Source organism: Pelophylax lessonae (genome assembly GCF_965119305.1).
Source record: "Pelophylax lessonae genome assembly, chromosome: 3".
NCBI classification, from domain to species: domain Eukaryota; kingdom Metazoa; phylum Chordata; class Amphibia; order Anura; family Ranidae; genus Pelophylax; species Pelophylax lessonae.
This window is the reverse complement of record NC_138770.1, coordinates 233,738,436-233,757,261: the sequence shown is the minus strand read 5'-3', so window position 1 is coordinate 233,757,261 and position 18,826 is coordinate 233,738,436. Positions and strand designations below refer to the sequence as shown.

General features: G+C 44.1%; 1 protein-coding gene across 1 annotated transcript in view; it reads right to left on the bottom strand.

Moving 5' to 3' along the window:
- The window catches only part of EIF2A (eukaryotic translation initiation factor 2A), a 138,280-nt gene that overhangs the window by 82,525 nt on the left and 36,929 nt on the right, over positions 1-18,826 (bottom strand). The window contains exon 5 of the mRNA XM_082248882.1: positions 2,771-2,870. Within this exon, the coding sequence (XP_082105008.1) occupies positions 2,771-2,870 (100 nt within the window). The remainder of the gene's footprint in view (positions 1-2,770; positions 2,871-18,826) is intronic.

Genomic DNA, 18,826 nt, shown 5'->3' with positions numbered 1-18,826 from the left:
GTAGGGCCAATATGTACTTGGCTACATATTTTTGGTAAAAAAAATCCCAATAAGCTTACATTGATTGTTTTGCGCAAAATTTATTGCGTTTAAAAGCTATGGGATATTTTTATTTTTTTTTAAAAATGGGATATTTTTATGGCATTTTTATTTATCTTTCTTACTAGTAATGACAGCGATCAGCAATTTTTAGCGGGACTGCGACACTGCGGCGGACAAATTGGACAGCTGACACTTTTGACATTTTTTTGGGGAACCAGTGACATGATTACAGTGATCAGTGCTAAGAATATGCACTGTTACTGTACTAATGACACTGGCAGGGTAGGAGTTAACATCAGGGGCGATCAAAGGGTTAAGTGTGCTCCTAGCTGGCGCTTGCTAACTGTGGGGGTATGGTCTGATTGGATGAAGACAGAGATCTGAGTTCCTGCTTAGCAGAAACACAAGATCTCCATCTTCTTCCCTGTCAGAATGCAATCTGCGTTGTTTACCATTCTAATATCATGTGTAAACATATGATTAAGTTAGTTTGTGCTACATTATAGGAAAATTCCATACAAATGGGCACGCATATAAATAAATCATATTAATAAAAATATTACATTTTAATTCATAAATTATTAAAAACATATTAAATATATAATCAATATTATTGTGATGGGGGTTAATATCATAAAAATACTGTATTTATGTAATTATTATTAAATTTATCAGAGGTCTAAAATGTATAAATATTATAGTTAAGTGGAATTTATGAATTAAAATGTAATATTTTTATTAATATGATTTATTTATATGCGTGCCCATTTGTATGGAATTTTCCTATAATGTAGCACAAACTAACTTAATCATATGTTTACACATGATATTAGAATGGTACTGGCTAAATGATAAAGGAATATGGTTATATAATATTGAGCTCCGAAATATGGATTGCACGCCATAAATGTTATTTACTATACGGGGACATGGAGGCATTTCCGGTTTCCGGATAGAGTTTTCTCAGAGCGGAGTTGGGCGGAGTGCTGAGCGGCATCTCTGGTATATAAGACCCACGCTAGACGTGTGACTCCACCTCTGAAGACGTCTAGCCAATGACGAAACGCGTTAGGTGGAATGCACGTGGTGACGTCATACGCACTCGAGTGGAACGCATACCGGAACTACCGCTCTCCACTCTTTGTGCCGAACATATGACGGTCCTATCTGTTTGCCTGTCTGTTTGGTTTTGAACACGGTTACCTCACATTTGCTGTTACATTTTTTTGAACTTTGGATGAGCACCTTTATCACCTGCTGGAAGTTTTATGGATTTTACCTTTGCTATGCATGGGGTGTGTGAATAAATATATTGGAAACAATACCACACTATCCGCTTTTTATTTCCTCATCACGGCTGTGATTGGAGGGGACTTTGCAGGAAGGGCACATTCCAAGGCTGGGATCGTGGCTGAAGGAGACTACCCGAGGTAGAAGAAATACCCGTAGTGGCTGTAAAGACCCAGGGAGATCCATTCGATCCGGGCAGGATCTCTTAACAAGCACAGACGGTTTTAGTGTCATATGACATATAAAACCCACAGCTTTCGGTGAGTGGGCATTTCATTCATTTACTCACGGTGAAGGAAGCACTAAGGAATCCAGCAAGGAGCACCAGCACTTTATTATTATATGAATTGTGTTTAGGAATACATGATTTACTTATTTTTTACCAATTTGAAAGTTTTTTTCACTGCACACTGTGAAGGACTATAATCACCAGTGGTTTATTTATTTATCCACTTATTTATTAATTGTCTATTTATCAGTGTATTTAATTAATTATTTATTTGATAATATCACCATTTATCCATATTAAGCACTATTGTGAAATATATAAAATTCTCCCATTAGGGGACACTGCAAGCGCTATAGTTATCACTACTGTGATCACTTTTTTTCATCACCAGCACCCGCACTTTACATAGCAGCTGCAACATATTAATTAAATTAATTTAAATTATTTTATTTATTGATTTAAATCACTAATCACTTTATTAAATCCACTTATTATCATACAATTAGTAAACCAGGTCCTGTTAATTATCTCCCTGGCGCGCTAATATATACAATTCGTATATATTTTTTGTATAACCCAGACGATGGCCCTAAAATTCTTCTTTTTACTCCTCTGGCATGCATCAGGATGTCTAATGTTTTTTTATGCAATAGGTGTTTGTGTAAGTATACGTGCCCTAAATGCATATACGTGGGGGGGGTCTCAGTTGTTTAAATGTTTTCTTGTTCATGCATGTTTTTTCTTTTTACTAAATTACAAATCACAATTGGGATGACAGGTACTCTTCAGCCCTGAACCCTATAGTGCTCAGCTAAATGGTTCCAGATTTATTCAGTCTTTAGATTGAGAATTGGCAGTTAACTATTCTCCTTCTGCTTTCCATCCCATTTACCTGGGCTCACAGAGTAGCTGAGACCACCAACCAGGAGAGGGAGTGAGAGCAGGCTCTACAGAGTTCTCACTAAGGAGGTCTTGCTGGGAGGACACCAACAGCAGCAAAGCAGGACGCCCAGTAAAAACAACACTGAATCTGGTAAATTCTCTGATATTTTCAAGTGTTTGTGAAGGCAACAATAACAATGTTAAAAGGTTAATGGTTCTAAAGATGTTAATTAAAACAACGTTTTCTTCTTCAAAGTAAAAGATATATTGATTATATGGACTGTTATGCAGCCTAAACTTTTCCATATTTCTTGGCCAGAAACTTACCAATTCTGCATCTTTTTCTGGATGAAGGATTTCACACACTTTCCGTTTTTCAGGTCATACAGTTGCAGGTTAGGAACACCTGCTGTGCCATCCTTCCCAGCTTTTATAGGAAAAAACAGAGTAAATGTTAAGAAGCATAGATATATACATCACTAAGGGGTCTATTTATAAAAAAAAAAAATTGCATCACCATTTGTAAAGCAAAAATGCATGTACAATTATTATGTATGAATTACCTGGAATTCTCTCAATAGTTTTAGGCATTTTTTGCACAATGTATAAATTATTAGTTTTTATGCACATGGGGGAAAATCAAACGTTCTTTGGTTCCATGTGAACATTGAGGTTTAGTCAGTGTTTCTCAATCTTATTTCAGTCAAAGCACCCTTTAAAGTTTTGGACAGTCTCAAGGCACCCCATTCTAAAATGTAATAAAACTATTCTAATATTTTTACTAAATGCAGTAACATCCATACATAGGACACCCAATGTTAGAGGTAATTGTTTCTTACAAAGCAAATTACACTTTTGCACACTGGTACTGACTAGTATTCCAAGGTTTCTCTTCTCCCCCAATTTCTCTCCATCAGTCAGGTAATGTCACCCCAGTGCTGAGGGAGAGAGGCAGAGGAAGGTCAAACAAGGAAGCTATGGAGGTGACAGACATTTAACCTTCTACGATGAAGTGAGCTGCCACCTAGATAAAGGAAAGCCTGTGGATGTGGTGTATCTGGACTTTGCAAAGGCCTTTGACACCGTTCCCCACAAACGCTTACTGTACAAACTAAGGAAGGTAGGTGTGGACCATAAGGTGAGTACCTGGATAGAGAACTGGCTCCAGGGGAGAGTCCAGAGGGTGATGATTAATGGGGAGTAGTCGGATTGGGCGGGTGTGGAAAGTGGGGTCCCCCAGGGTTCTGTCCTGGGACTAATCCTGTTTAATTTATTCATAAATTATTTAGAGGAGGGGATATCTAGTACAATCTCAGTATTTGCAGATGATACTAAACTAGGCTTGCCAATATCTTCTATGCAGGATGTGGAAACCTTACAAGCGGACCTGAACAAAATAACGGGGAGGGCAACTACATGGCAGATGAGGTTTAATGTTGAAAAATGTAAAGTAATGCACTTGGGGGCCAGAAACCAGAAAGCAAGCTACTCACTAGGGGGGAACCTCTGGGTGAGTCTAGGATGGAAAAGGACTTGGGGGTACTGGTAGACAACAGGCTTGGCAGTGACATGCAATGCCAAGCCGCTGCAAGCAATGCCAACAGAATACTGGGATGTATAAAAAAGGGGATTCACTCCAGAAATAAAGAGATTATTCTCCCGCTCTACAAGACTCTGGTCCGGCCAAATCTGGAGTATGCTGTCCAGTTCTGGGCACCGGTCCTCAGGAAGGATGTGCTGGAACTGGAAAGAGTCCAGAGAAGGGCAACAAAAATAATTAGGGGAATGGAGGGCATCAGCTATGAGGAAAGACTACAAGCACTGAACCTATTCTCTCTGGAGAAGAGACGATTGAGGGGGGATATGATATCAATGTACAAATACTGTACTGGCGACCCTAGCATAAGGAACAAACTATTCAGAGAAAGGAAATACAATAAGACACGTGGCCACTCACTAAAACTAGAGGAAAGGCGGTTTAACCTTAAAGTGCGTAAGGGGTTCTTCACTGTAAGAGCGGTAAGGATGTGGAATTCTCTTCCACAAGCAGTCGTATCAGCAGGGAGTATTGATAGTTTCAAAAAACTATTAGATGGGCACCTTAGAGACCACAACATACAGGGGTATACAATGTATGGTTAAAAGCAAACACACACACACACACACATCATAGGTTGAACTGGATGGACTGATGTCTTTTTTCAACCTCACTAACTATGTAACTATGTAACATTCTCCTTATCAACTGATGACATCTCTGGTTGTTAGGATGTCAGTGTCTAGAAAGTCGTAATGGTGCATAATGAAAACCCATGGCCTTGTGTAACTAAAAAGCAGGCTTTATCCACCTTCTGCCTTGTAAAAAATGTTTTATACATTTTTAGGCATTTTGCCAAGGCACCCCTGAAGAAGCCTCAAGGCACCCTGGTTTAAAAAGACTGGGTTAGGTGAATGGTGGATATTTGAATATTTTAGTGTATTGGCTCATCCACAAATAGAAAACTTTAGAGGCAGCTGCTGTAAAGGCAGATAATGGAATTTTTGTATTACCAAAAAATCTATTTCTCTGATGTTCACTGACAGACATAGCTCCTGATCTTCTTAACCATTGGGTTATAACTGCCCCCTACAAGAGTAGGAAACTAGGCAGAAAAAAAGTCTGGCTATGTTCATGGGCAGTCCCAGGGGGGTATACTCCCCCTCTCTGCTATGTATACTCAGTTTTGTTACAAGCAGTGTCAGAAGAAAATACAACTCAACAGAGGGGTGGGTGTTGTGTCAGTTAATGATCATCAGAGAAATGGATTTTACGGTAAGACAAAAGTCCCATTTTGTCTTTCGCTCATTGACGGACACAGCTCCTGATCTTCTTAACTATTGGGACGTCCCAAAGCAGTGTTAAACATTAAGGGGTGGGAACAGCAAAAAATTCCCAAGGCTAAACAGTAGTAGGTGGGGGAGGTGACCACTTTTTGCAATATCGTTTATATTGGTCAGGCAACGCACTGACACCTTTGCTGCCATTGTGCAATGTGCTGGGTGTTCAGTGTGACCCTGCGGCCTTTAAGGAGGGGTGGGCTCCCTCCAGTCACCTGTCCTCCATCTATCCATCAGAATAGATGTGCTCTCACTGTGGAGACTCTTTTAATGTAGAGTTAGGGTCTGCCGATATCAGGGTGCCTTGCCGTGGCCTGCAGCTTACGCATGTATTTGCAAATGTGTGCAACTAAACCCCTGTTGCTATTAACACATACCGTTAGACAGGTTCATTTGGTTGGTCGCTGGCTGGTTGGTAAGTAGTGACTGGAAATCCGCTTGCTTTTTTGATAAACAGTAGCCAACCAGGCAACAGGAGCTCAACTAAAACAACTGGAGCCCACCTGACAAAAAACAATACACCTTCAAAGATAACCAGGTCCGTTAAACAGCAGCCTGCAAAACCTTGCGGCCAAAAGAAGCATCCGCAGATGCCAACACATCCACATTATAGAACTTTGTGAAAGTGTACACCGACTACCAGGTGGCCGCTTTGCAAGCCTGCATCACCGACGTCTGATGACAGAAGGCCCAGGAGACACTGAGGGCCCGAGTAGAGTGCGCTTTGACAGGGAAAGGAGGAACCTGACCCTTGATTGAATAGGCCTGAATCGCCGTCTGTCTGATCCATCTGGAAATGGTCGCAGAGGAAGCGGTCAACCCTGAGGCCCATCCATAAGCAGAAATAGTGAGTCTGACTTCCAAAAAAGACTCCGTAGCAGCCAGGTACACCCCAATTGCCCGAACCACATCCAAGGCATGCAAGGCAATTTCCTAAGGATGTTTTGGCCTGGGACACAGGGAAGGCAACACAACGTCTTCATTCAAATGGAAATCAGAGACAACCTTTGGAAGGAACGACGGACAGGGGCGAAGAACCACCTTATCTCTCTGAATCACCAGGTAAGGTGAACGACAGGATAACGCAGCCAGTTCCGACGCCCTACACGCAGAGGTGATAGCCACCAAAAAAGCCACCTTCTGAGACAGCGTAAGCAAGGGAATCTCCTGAAGACTCTCAAAAGGAGGCTTCTGGAGGACCGAAAGCACCAAATTGAGGTCCCAAGGCAGCAACAGAGACCGCACTAGAGGAAACAAATGTCGAACACCCTGAAGAACGGTAAACACCAGGAGTATGTGGCCAATGGTCATTGGAAGAAGACCGCCAAAGCCAACACCTAGCCCTTGATGGTACTCAAGGCCAATTTCTGTTCAAGGAAGGTCAAGATCCAAGCTACCAAGAAGGAGCGAGGATGAAACTTAAGAGACTCACACCACGCGATGTACGTCTTCCACGTACAATGGTAGATCTTCCTAGAAGTAGATTTCCTAGCTTTTAACATGGTTGGAATCCCCGATTCAGACAAACCTCTATCCTTCAGCACCTGGCTTTCAACAACCAAGCCGTCAAAGCCAGCGACTGTAAAGCAGGATGGAAGATTGGCCCTTGGGACAGCAGATCCTTCCTGAGAGGAAGCTTCCAAGGAACGTCGGCGACAAGCTGCACCAGATCGGCGTACCAGGCCCGGCGAGGCCACTAAGATGACCGGAATTCCTTCTGCCTCCATCCTGCGTAGAAGTCTTGGCAGAAGCTTGAGAGGAGGAAAGGAGTAAATCAGACGATACTGACCCCATGGGACCACTAGCGCGTCTGTGTCGTCCGCCCTAAGGATCTCGTGACCGTGCCACGAAACATAGAAACATAGAATGTGTCGGCAGATAAGAACCATTTGGCCCATCTAGTCTGCCCAATATATCTGAATCCTATGAATAGTCCCTGGCCCTATCTTATATGAAGGATAGCCTTATGCCTATCCCATGCATGCTTAAACTCCTTCACTGTATTTGCAGCTACCACTTCTGCAGGAAGGTTATTCCATGCATCCACTACTCTCTCAGTAAAGTAATACTTCCTCATATTACTTTTAAACCTTTGCCCCTCTAATTTAAAACTGTGTCCTCTTGTGGTAGTTTTTCTTCTTTTAAATATGCTCTCCTCCTTTACCGAGTTGATTCCCTTTATGTATTTAAAAGTTTCTATCATATCCCCTCTGTCTCTTCTTTCTTCCAAGCTATACATGTTAAGGTCCTTTAACCTTTCCTGGTAAGTTTTTTCCTGCAATCCATGTACTAGTTTAGTAGCTCTTCTCTGAACTCTCTCTAGAGTATCTATATCCTTCTGGAGATATGGCCTCCAGTACTGCGCACAATACTCCAAGTGAGGTCTCACCAGTGTTCTGTACAGCGGCATAAGCACTTCTCTCTTTCTACTGCTTATACCTCTCCCTATACATCCAAGCATTCTGCTGGCATTTCGTGCTGCTCTATTACATTGTCTTCCCACCTTTAAGTCTTCTGAAATAATTACTCCTAAATCCCTTTCCTCAGATACTGAGGTCAGGAATGTGTCAAATATTCTATATTCTGCCCTTGGGTTTTTACGTCCCAGGTGCATTATCTTGCACTTATCCACATTAAATTTCAGTTGCCAGAGTTCTGACCATTCTTCTAGTTTTCCTAAATCCTTTTCCATTTGGCGTTTCCCTCCAGGAACATCAACCCTGTTACATATCTTTGTGTCATCAGCAAAAAGACAAACCTTACCATCGAGGCCTTTTGCAATATCACTTATGAAGATATTAAACAAAATTGGTCCCAGTACAGATCCCTGAGGTACCCCACTGGTAACATGACCTTGTTCTGAATGTTCTCCATTGACTACAAACCTCTGTTGTCTGTCACTCAGCCACTGCCTAATCCACTCAACAATATGGGAGTCCATGCTCAATGACTGCAGTTTATTGATAAGTCTTCTATGTGGGACAGTGTCAAAAGCCTTACTAAAATCTAGATATGCAATGTCTACTGCACCTCCACCGTCTATTATTTTAGTCACCCAGTCAAAAAAATCTAGAAGATTTGTTTGACATGATCTCCCTGAAGTAAACCCATGTTGTTTTTCATCTTGCAATCCATGGGATTTAAGATGTTCCACAATCCTATCCTTTAATAGGGTTTCCATTAATTTGCCTACTATTGATGTCAGACTCACTGGTCTATAGTTGCTCGATTCCTCCCTACTACCTTTCTTGTGAATGGGCACGACATTTGCCAATTTCCAATCTTCCGGGACGACTCCTGTTACTAATGATTGGTTAAATAAATCTGTTAATGGTTTTGCCAGCTCACCACTAAGCTCTTTTAATAATTTTGGGTGTATCTCATCAGGACCCTGTGACTTATTTGTCTTCACTTTAGACAGCAATCTTAGAACGTCTTCCTCTGTAAAGACACATGCATCAAACGATTCATTAGTCATCCTTTCAAGTGGAGGTCCTTCTCCTTTTTCTTCTGTAAAAACTGAACAGAAGTATTCATTAAGGCAGTCGGCTAGCCCTTTATTCTCTTCTACATACCTTCCGTCCTTTGTTTTTAATTTAGTTATTCCTTGTTTTAATTTCCTTTTTTCATTTATATATCTGAAGAATGTCTTATCCCCCTTTTTCATAGACTGAGCTAGTTTTTCTTCTGCCTGCGCTTTAGAAGTTCTTATAACTTGCTTGGCCTCTTTCTGCCTAATCTTGTAGATTTCCTTATCTTCATTGCTCTGGGTTTTTTTTATAATTACAAAATGCTAGCTTTTTATTTTTAATGATTTGGGCCACTTCTGCTGAGTACCACAGTGGTCTCTTCCTTTTTTTGCTTTTACTGACAAGTCTAATGCAATTTTCTGTTGCCTTCAATAATGCACCTTTTAAGTAGTCCCATTTCTCCTGGACTCCATGTAATCCGTACCAGTCTGATAAGGACTCATTTATGACTAATTTCATTTTTGAAAAGTCTGTTTTTCTAAAATCTAAAACTTTTGTTTTTGTGTGGTGTGACTCTTTCACAGTTCTTATATTAAACCACACTGACTGGTGATCACTGGATCCCAAGGTTTCGCCTACAGTGACATCATATACCGAATCCCCATTTGTGAATACCAGATCCAAAATGGCCTCCCTCCGGGTTGGCTCCTCAACCACTTGTTGCAGAGACAACCCCAGTAGGGAATTTAGAATATCTGTACTCCTGGTAGAACTTGCTATTTTGGTTTTCCAGTTTATATCTGGAAGATTGAAATCTCCCATAATGCTAACTTCTCCTTTCATTGTCATTTTAGCTATTTCTTCAACTAGTAGATCATCTAGTTCTTTGACTTGACCAGGTGGTCTATATATCACACCTACACGAGTTACTGCATGATTAGCAAACTGCAACGTAACCCAAACTGACTCTATGTTGGCTTCACCAACTTGTATTAGGTTAGATTTAATGCTATCTTTCACATACAGGGCCACTCCTCCTCCTTTCTTGCCTTCTCTGTCTCTTCTGTATAAAGAGTACCCTGGTATGGTTATGTCCCAGTAATTTCTTTCATTAAACCATGTCTCCGTAACAGCCACTAAATCTACATTCTCAGATGCCATAATTGACCCAAGTTCATTGATTTTTTTACCTAAACTGCGAGCATTTGTAGACAGGACTCTGAGCTTATCATTTCTTAACCTCTGTGCTTCTGACCTGTTCTGGCATTGTTTCGGGGGGCAATTGGACTCTTGTAATTCCACTCTTTTGCCCCCCCTTCCTAGTTTAAATACTCTTTCGCAAATTCTTGGAGTTGTTCACTAAGTACATTTGTTCCTTTGAGAGAAAGATGCAAACCATCTTTTTTGTACAGTTCCTTTCTATTCCAAGTAGAGCTATCATGAGAAACAAAGCCAAATCCTTGCTCTTGACACCATTTACTAAGCCATATGTTGAACTCCTTTATGCGCCTCTGCCTATCATTCTGAACATTATGCACAGGCAGAACTTCAGAAAATGAAATGGTGGATGCAAAATCCTGTACGTCATTTCCAAGTGTGATAAAAGATTTTTTCACCTCTGACACTTCATTGCAAGCCAGGTCATTTGTCCCTAGATGGACAAGAACATCCACGTCCCCTTCCTGCTTTGCTTGCTTAACAATATTAATAATACGTCTTCTATCTCGTCTAGCAGTAGCACCAGGGAGACATCTCACAAAACCATTTTCTTTAAGCTCCACACTTCTTATGATTGAATTACCCAGCAACAGCTGCTTCCTTTGAGACTTCACTTTATCTTTTTTGTCCTTGGCTGCAGTCTTGCATACATTAGACATAGGAGTCGATCTTTTCTCACCCTCTGTGCTTGAGTCCATATCCATGTTGTCCTTACAATCTGAGAGTGCTGCAAATGAATTTTGGAGAACCACCGACTGTGGGACATGTCTTCTATCCACCCCTCTAAGTCTTCCTGAACCTACAGTAACCCATCAGCCATTTCTGGGGGTCCTCTGTGGCAGTGGCATTGCAGCAGTCCCAGCTGGAGTTTGTTTAACAGATAATTTAAATATCTCTGATTTCAAAAATGCAATTTCCTGCTGCAGTAAGGAGAATTGTCTACAGATCTGACAGCATCCGAATCTCCAAAGAGTGGAACATGAAATAAATGCAAAACAATTCCTGCACTGAACCAAGTCTGCCATTTTAAAGAGGAGAGAAAAAAAAAAAAATAAGAAAATTTGTAAATTTAAGTCAAACAAATCTTACCTTTTTTTTTTCTTTTTTCCACCTTCCAGCCTACCTCCTGACTCCAAGCCAATCTCTTTCAGTATCTCTTCAGTCTCCTGCAATATCTCATTCACTGTACTTAAAATGTTGTACTTGCAATGGAGTACTTGCAGCTAATGAATTAGACCAGCTAATGAGTATTTCTCTATATATACACACACTCCTTCACAGCCCCTCCCCCAGCAACAATTGTAGCACCTTAATGGGCTAGTCTCATTAGCAAATGCACAATAGCAGACACCTGACCAAATTCCTTTCCTCTTCTCAAGCAATGGTCAGCAAAAAGAAACACAGATGAGTTGGTTGCAAACTCCAAGCCAATCTCTTTCAGTATCTCTTCAGTCTCCTGCAATATCTCATTCACTGTACCTAAAATGTTGTACTTGCAATGGAGTACTTGCAGCTAATGAATTATCAACCGGAATCATGGTTGCCTTGTTTAATCTGGAAACCAGAGGGTCCACCACCAGTGGAACAGTCCACTCCTCATAGGGGTATTGCCTAGCAAAGCCTGCTTGCCAGCCTGCCACTCAAAAGCCACCTCCACCCCGGACACAAAGGACTCCAGGACATCCGTCAGTGCATCGATGGATGGTTGGGACCTAGAGTGCCCTGCAGACTCAGAGAGGGAATCAGGTGGGGAGATGTGCTCCAAAGACTCCACGAGTAACCAGGGGGACCCCAAAAAAATGTGTAAAACACTGCTAAGGGACAGCCCCCACAGCTCTGGCAGCACCACCTGGTTGCAAGTCACAGAGCACCAATCGATCCTCAGTAGAGTGGGAGAGGACCCCACCAGACTGACCAGGCACCGCAGCCACCAGGAGAATGTGCTCTACACAAGCGGCTAACAAGATATGAAAGGAGTCAGCGCCAGGGGATGAGGGGGGCTCCCACCACCAAAAACGCTGCCCAGAAGGGTCCACAAACATGGCCGCCGCTGTTTTCATGGCAAACCAAAGCAAAATGGCCGCTGGGCTAAACAAAACATGGCCGCCGTGCATTGCCGCACAAGGCTACAACAAATGGCGGCACCCGGAGGCTCACAGGGACCAAGAAGAGATCCCTAGGCCTCAAGGACAGACACAGAAATTGACGGGGGGGGCCCTGGCAGTCGATTGTCCGGTCGCCAGCAGCTTAGCCCCCTGCCCCTATCGCCAGCATAGCGCCATGCCCCCACCACCCATACAACCTCAGCATAAGCAAGGGAGAATGGGGGAACAGATGACGGGGGTGCCTGACGGGAAGGAGGGGGACCCAGGGGTATGACCATCCAATGGAGAGGCCCACATCCACCCCAAAACCCTTCAGGGGGAGAGGGAGGAGAGCTACTCACCATTCCAGGAACCAGGCAGGCACCGTTCTAGACAGAACCCCTTGCCATCGAAATGAGGGGCTGTCGGCCTGAGGAACACTGACTCAGGCCGAGAACCGGCCTTATAAGACCTCGCGAGGTGTTTAACACACAGGCCAGCCCCCGTCAGGTGGGGCTATGTCACGGCCGATTGTAGATCTCACAGGAAAAAAAAAAAAAGGAGAGAAAATCTAACTAAAAAGAAAAAAAGATTGCCAGGACCAGAGATCCAAGCAAGGAACTAGGTCCTTACTCCTGACTAGACAGAAAAAGAAAAACTTAGTACCTATAGCAGAGAGGGGAGTATACCCCCTGGGACTGCCTATAGGTGTAGTCAGACTTTTTTTCCTGCCAGGTAACCAAGGAGCTCCTCTACCAGAAAAGAAACACCCTCAAGAGGCAGAAGTCTCTGCCATCACGGCCCGCAAAACCTTGCGGCCAAAAGCAGCATCCGCAGATGCAAAAAAATCCACTTTGTAAGTCTTAGTGAACGTGTGTACAGACGCCTAGGTGGCTGCTTTGCACACCTGAACCACTGACGCCTGATGACGGAAGGCCCAGGAGGCACTGAGCACCCTCGTAGAATGTGCCTTAACAGGGAAAGGAGGAACCCGACCCTTAATTGAATAGGCCTACACCACAGTCTGCCTGATCCATCTGGAAATGGTCGCAGCAGACGCAGCAGACGCAGCTTGTCCCTTACGTAAGAACAAACAAGGAATCTAAACCTTGGTAAACAAGCCCTGCAAGGTCCTAAAACCTCTGTGTGAGGTCTTTAATCACGTGGAGTAAACTGATTGACTAACAATTTGAAACCTGGAATTTTTGGCAAAGGATAAATGTACCGTGCTAGAGAAGAATTTGGCCACTATCCTTTGTAGTATCTTCAGGCACTGAATGTGTTTTGTTAAAAAAATAAATAAAAAGGGAGCAAAAAAGAAATTAAAATGACAATAAATCTTCAGTTTTTAAGCACTGTCAGCAGCCGCTTTTAATCACTTACTGAGTATGGAAGTTTTTTTATTTATTAAACCTTGATTAGGTTCCTGTTTAAAGTAGAACTACAGGCAAACTTTTTTTTTTTCATTTTTCATTTTGGATAGAGTAAAGAAGGGTTATAACCCCTGTAGGATTTTTTTTTTTTTTTTTCGCCATCTGTGTCCCATTGCCAGAGATTTCCCTTCAATTCCTGTGCCATAACCTGAACCTGAGGAAATCCCTGCAAATCCCTTGGGGACACTTAGGCCACTAGAACTAGTGTTCACATCTGAAGATTTTCCCTCTATTACTTTTCTGGTGACAACCCAAAAATTTGGGATTTTATTTTTTTTTTTATCACTTTCAAGGATAATGGTAAAAATGGGACAAATAGAGAGGGTAAATCACCTTAACGGGGGGCACAGACAGCACTAAAGACTGACAGGTGTTGTAAACCCTATCCACTCTATCCAACACAGGGGGAAAAAACAGAAAATTGTATCATACTTACCATATCCTGTTACCTATCCATGGCAGCATACAGATGATAGAGCTCCACCTCGACCCCTCCCTCTGGACTAGTGAATAGCCTAAAAGAAAAACATAACCCCTCCCCCAGCATTCTCTGTAATATAGAATACTGAGGGAGGGAGTGTATGCTGCCATGGATAGGCACCAGGAAAGGAAAATTACGACTATTTATTATACAATTTTCTGTTTTCCGGGTGTCTCCATGGCAATATACAGATGAGAACTAACTCACATGGTAAGTTGATTTCTCTTTTGCACAAGGAACAGTGTGAAATAGAAACCCGTGTATTTTTCTGAGAAGGGGACTGGAGTGGCTGCCCCCAAGAGCTGAAGTCACATTACAAACTGCATCAATGCAAGTGCTTTTTGCAGGGAGGCTGGAATTTCTTTTCTCTTGAAGGATCTTTGAGGAGGCTGATGAGAGAAAGTCCAGAAAAGCCCATATCAGATTGTTGATAGGACCCAAGGGTCTTGACATCTGATTGTCCTGACTGGCACAAAATGTTTTAGCCTGGCTACCATCGGGAGTGTCAAGGCCAACCTCGCGTCAAAAGGACTTTGTCCCCTCTTGGGGGGCAAAAAGAACCTTATTATTTCTGGCGCCCAAGAAAGAGGGCTGGGTGCCCTTCCAAGATTTCCTGGTATCTATACTCTGTCGGGACTGCCTAAAGTCTCTTGATTGCCAGAATTTTGATGAGTAAATTCTCCATCTTCACAATCTTCTATCCTGGGAGAGGAAGCCAGACCTGCCCCCTGTCACTCTGGAGATAGCCTTGTCAAGTCTTTCTCCAATTAGAGCTTTTCCATCAAATAAGATCTTGCACCAGTTCTGTTTATATGCTAAATCGGCCACCCAAGACTTTAAGTCATGCTTTGGAGATCCTTGCGTAGAGCTGTCTCGATTGCATTGCAGATTGACCAGAAAGCATTGCTGCTAACTCGGAAAAAGAGTCTTTCATAGTTTCACTAAGCAGATCCGCGACCTGCTGACTTTCAAGTTTGCGGTCAGTCACATGGTCTCTGAAACAGTTCTTACACACCAGCTTATCGGGAAGTGAAGCAGCACAAGCCCAGCTTTTGTTTTTCGCTAAATGAGTGGGAGGAGAGGGAGAACGGTAATGTCTTTGTGACCTCGACCTCTCAGGTGACTTGTGCCGTGAAGAATATGCCCATGCTCCGGGCTGTAATCACAGAGGTTGTCATGATGCCTAGAGGATTTTCTGGTCCTTTCAGAGCAAACAGGGCTGGAACAAGAAATAATTCCATTATCAACTGTCCAGTGCACACTTTTCAATAACTATGCAAAGGTGGGATCCCATACCTATTGGAAATTTAAGGATCTTGACCGTGAGGTGAATGGTTCATGGCAGATCGGGCAGGAGGATCTGCTGTAAGCGCAAAAAAAGAGCTAGACCTTTCAAAAGGGAAGATGGATTGAACCCCCCCCCCCCCATCGGGGTGCAGTACTCATGGAAGAAATCCAGACAAGTGACCTGCAGGGTAAGGCTGACCTGGGCTGACAGCAATAGCCAACCCTAGGAGCCAGAATTTAAACCAAAAGGGTAGGCAGGAAAATAAAAAAAAAAAAAATTAGTGACCACCTCACTACGGGAAAAAAATACTTAAAAGAGAATAACATTTTCCTGCTAAAAGATGGCCGTCAAGCCCCAGGCACTGATCACGTATGCATACATGGCCAATTCCCCCAAAGCCACATCGCGCATGTGCCACTCCAGAACCCACACGCCAGCCAGCCCGGGGGGGCAGCACATCTGGCGCCAAAGCACCAGACTGTTTCCCGGTCGTGCATAAAATCGCGCACTGTGCATATGCAGAAACCGGACAGCGGATGTGCCACGCATGCACATAGGCACATGCGACACACGCCTGCGCACGCACCTGTCAGGAATTTAGGAAAATGGCAGCACCAGGTCAAGCGAGCAGAGGTGATTCGGCATAGACTCCATGCTAATGGAGCCAGACTACTCCTAGACAAGACCACAGCTTCTGGATAAAAGAGGAAGATAGAAACCATAAAAAATACATGAAAAAAAAAAAAAGGCATGAAAGGCCATGATCCCACTCCACTGTACAAACCGCCATCATTCACCAAGCAAAAAACCGGCAGACTGCGCTCCTATGAGGAAACACTGCAAACCCTGAAAGATCCACAGAAGTGGCTCCCCATCTTTTTAGCGGCTCAACAACAAGGACTGCGCATGGGAGAGGCTGCACTTTGGCAGTGGTAGGGAGATGCTGCTACTACTCTTCACCAGTCACAAGGTTTAAAGGGAAAAAAAAAAAAAAAAGAGAATGCTGGGGAAGGGGTTTTGTCTTTCTTTTATGCTATTCACCAGTCGTGAGGGAGGAGTCGAGGCGGAGCTCTATTGTCTGCTGCCAAGCGCCAGAAAAATGTTTTGCCTTTAGTTATACTTTAAGTTAAACTCTTAGTAAAGGTAGAGCCTGGCTTATAAATAAATGGCCCACAAATAAGTTTGCTTTTGACATTCCAAGGTCTATCAGCTAGTTGAATAAGGCTAGTTTGACCTTTAGTTATACTTTAAAGCAGGGGTCCTCAAACTGCGGCCCGCCAGGGTCCTGAACCCGGCCCGCCGGCCCGGATGTATCATTCATATTGGTTTTTTTTTTTTTTTGAATCACCTAATTAGAGCCAGAGGCTCCAATAGGCTTCAGAAAAGGGTGGACCCGGGGCGCAGAGCAGTGCACCCTAGCCCATCCATTTGTGTGACAATAGCGAATGAAAATTCGCTAATGTCACACGGATCCTCCTCCCGGCCAACCCGCTTCCTGATTGGCCGAAAGGCAAACCCATGCCATTGGCCAAGGTGGAGGTGGGAGGACTCGAAGAGACACGGGGGACTGAGGAGAAGCCCCCGCTGCAGGTAAGTGCACTGACTGGTCTCTCTGCATTGAATGGGGGCACGGCGCGCTGGTCACTCTGCATTGAATGGGGGCACGGCGCGCTGGTCACTCTGCATTGAAAGGGGGCACGGCGCGCTGGTCACTCTGCATTGAAAGGGGGCACGGCGCGCTGGTCACTCTGCATTGAAAGGGGGCACGGCGCGCTGGTCACTCTGCATTGAAAGGGGGCACGGCGCGCTGGTCACTCTGCATTGAAAGGGGGCACGGCGCGCTGGTCACTCTGCATTGAAAGGGGGCACGGCGCGCTGGTCACTCTGCATTGAAAGGGGGCACGGCGCGCTGGTCACTCTGCATTGAAAGGGGGCACGGCGCGCTGGTCACTCTGCATTGAAAGGGGGCACGGCGCGCTGGTCACTCTGCATTGAAAGGGGGCACGGCGCGCTGGTCACTCTGCATTGAAAGGGGGCACGGCGCGCTGGTCACTCTGCATTGAAAGGGGGCACGGCGCGCTGGTCACTCTGCATTGAAAGGGGGCTCGGCGCGCTGGTCACTCTGCATTGAAAGGGGGCTCGGCGCGCTGGTCACTCTGCATTGAAAGGGGGCACGGCGCGCTGGTCACTCTGCATTGAAAGGGGGCACGGCGCGCTGGTCACTCTGCATTGAAAGGGGGCACGGCGCGCTGGTCACTCTGCATTGAAAGGGGGCACGGCGCGCTGGTCACTCTGCATTGAAAGGGGGCACGGCGCGCTGGTCACTCTGCAGTGAAAGGGGGCACGCTGGTCACTCTGCAGTGAAAGGGGGCACGGCACGCTGGTCACTCTGCATTGAAAGGGGGCACGCTGTGGTCACTCTGCATTGAAAGGGGGCACGCTGTGGTCACTCTGCATTGAAAGGGGGCATGCTGTGGTCACTCTGCATTGAAAGGGGGCACGCTATGGTCACTCTGCATTGAAAGGGGGCACGCTGTGGTCACTCTGCATTGAAAGGGGGCACAGTATACTTTGATTACTGAAGGCCCCTTTCACACTTTTGTGACCTCAAAGTCACGCAATTTTTTACAGCGTTTTTTGCCACAAAGCAATGCCTATTACATTTTTCTGTTTGCGCCCCCCCCCCCCCCCCAAAAAAAAATTTTGAGCACCAGCTGCCTCTATATAAATAAAACAATAAAAAATATGCGGAAAATCAAATAAAAAAAAGATTAGATAGGCTGAGACTGTAGCCCCAGCACAGGGAAGCCTAACTACTCCTGACGCTAGGCAGAAAGAAACTGAGTTGGGAGTGGTCACTGCAGGGGGGTATTGACCTAGTGGGACCGCCCCCATGGGTGTGTACAGTGCTTTTCAAAAGTATTCGGCCCCCTTGAACTTTGCGACCTTTTGCCACATTTCAGGCTTCAAACATAAAGATATAAAACTGTATCTTTTTTTGTGAAGAATCAACAACAAGTGGGACACAATCATGAAGTGGAACGAAATTTATTGGAGATTTCAAACTTTGTTAACAAATAAAAAAACTTAAAAATTGGCCATGCAAAATTATTCAGCCCCTTTACTTTCAGTGCAGCAAACTCTCTCCAGAAGTTCAGTGAGGATCTCTGAATGATCCAATGTTGACCTAAATAACTAATGATGATAAATAGAATCCACCTGTGTGTAATCAAATCTCCGTATAAATGCACCTGCACTGTGATAGTCTCAGAGGTCTGTTTAAAGCGCAAAGATCATCATGAAGAACAAGGAACACACCAGGCAGGTCCGAGATACTGTTGTGGAGAAGTTTAAAGCAGGATTTGGATACAAAAAGATTTCCCAAGCTTTAAACATCCCAAGGAGCACTGTGCAAGCGATAATATTAAAATGGAAGGAGTATCAGACCACTGCAAATCTACAAAGACCTGGCCGTCCCTCTAAACTTTCAGCTCATACAAAGGAGAAGACTGATCAGAGATGCAGCCAAGAG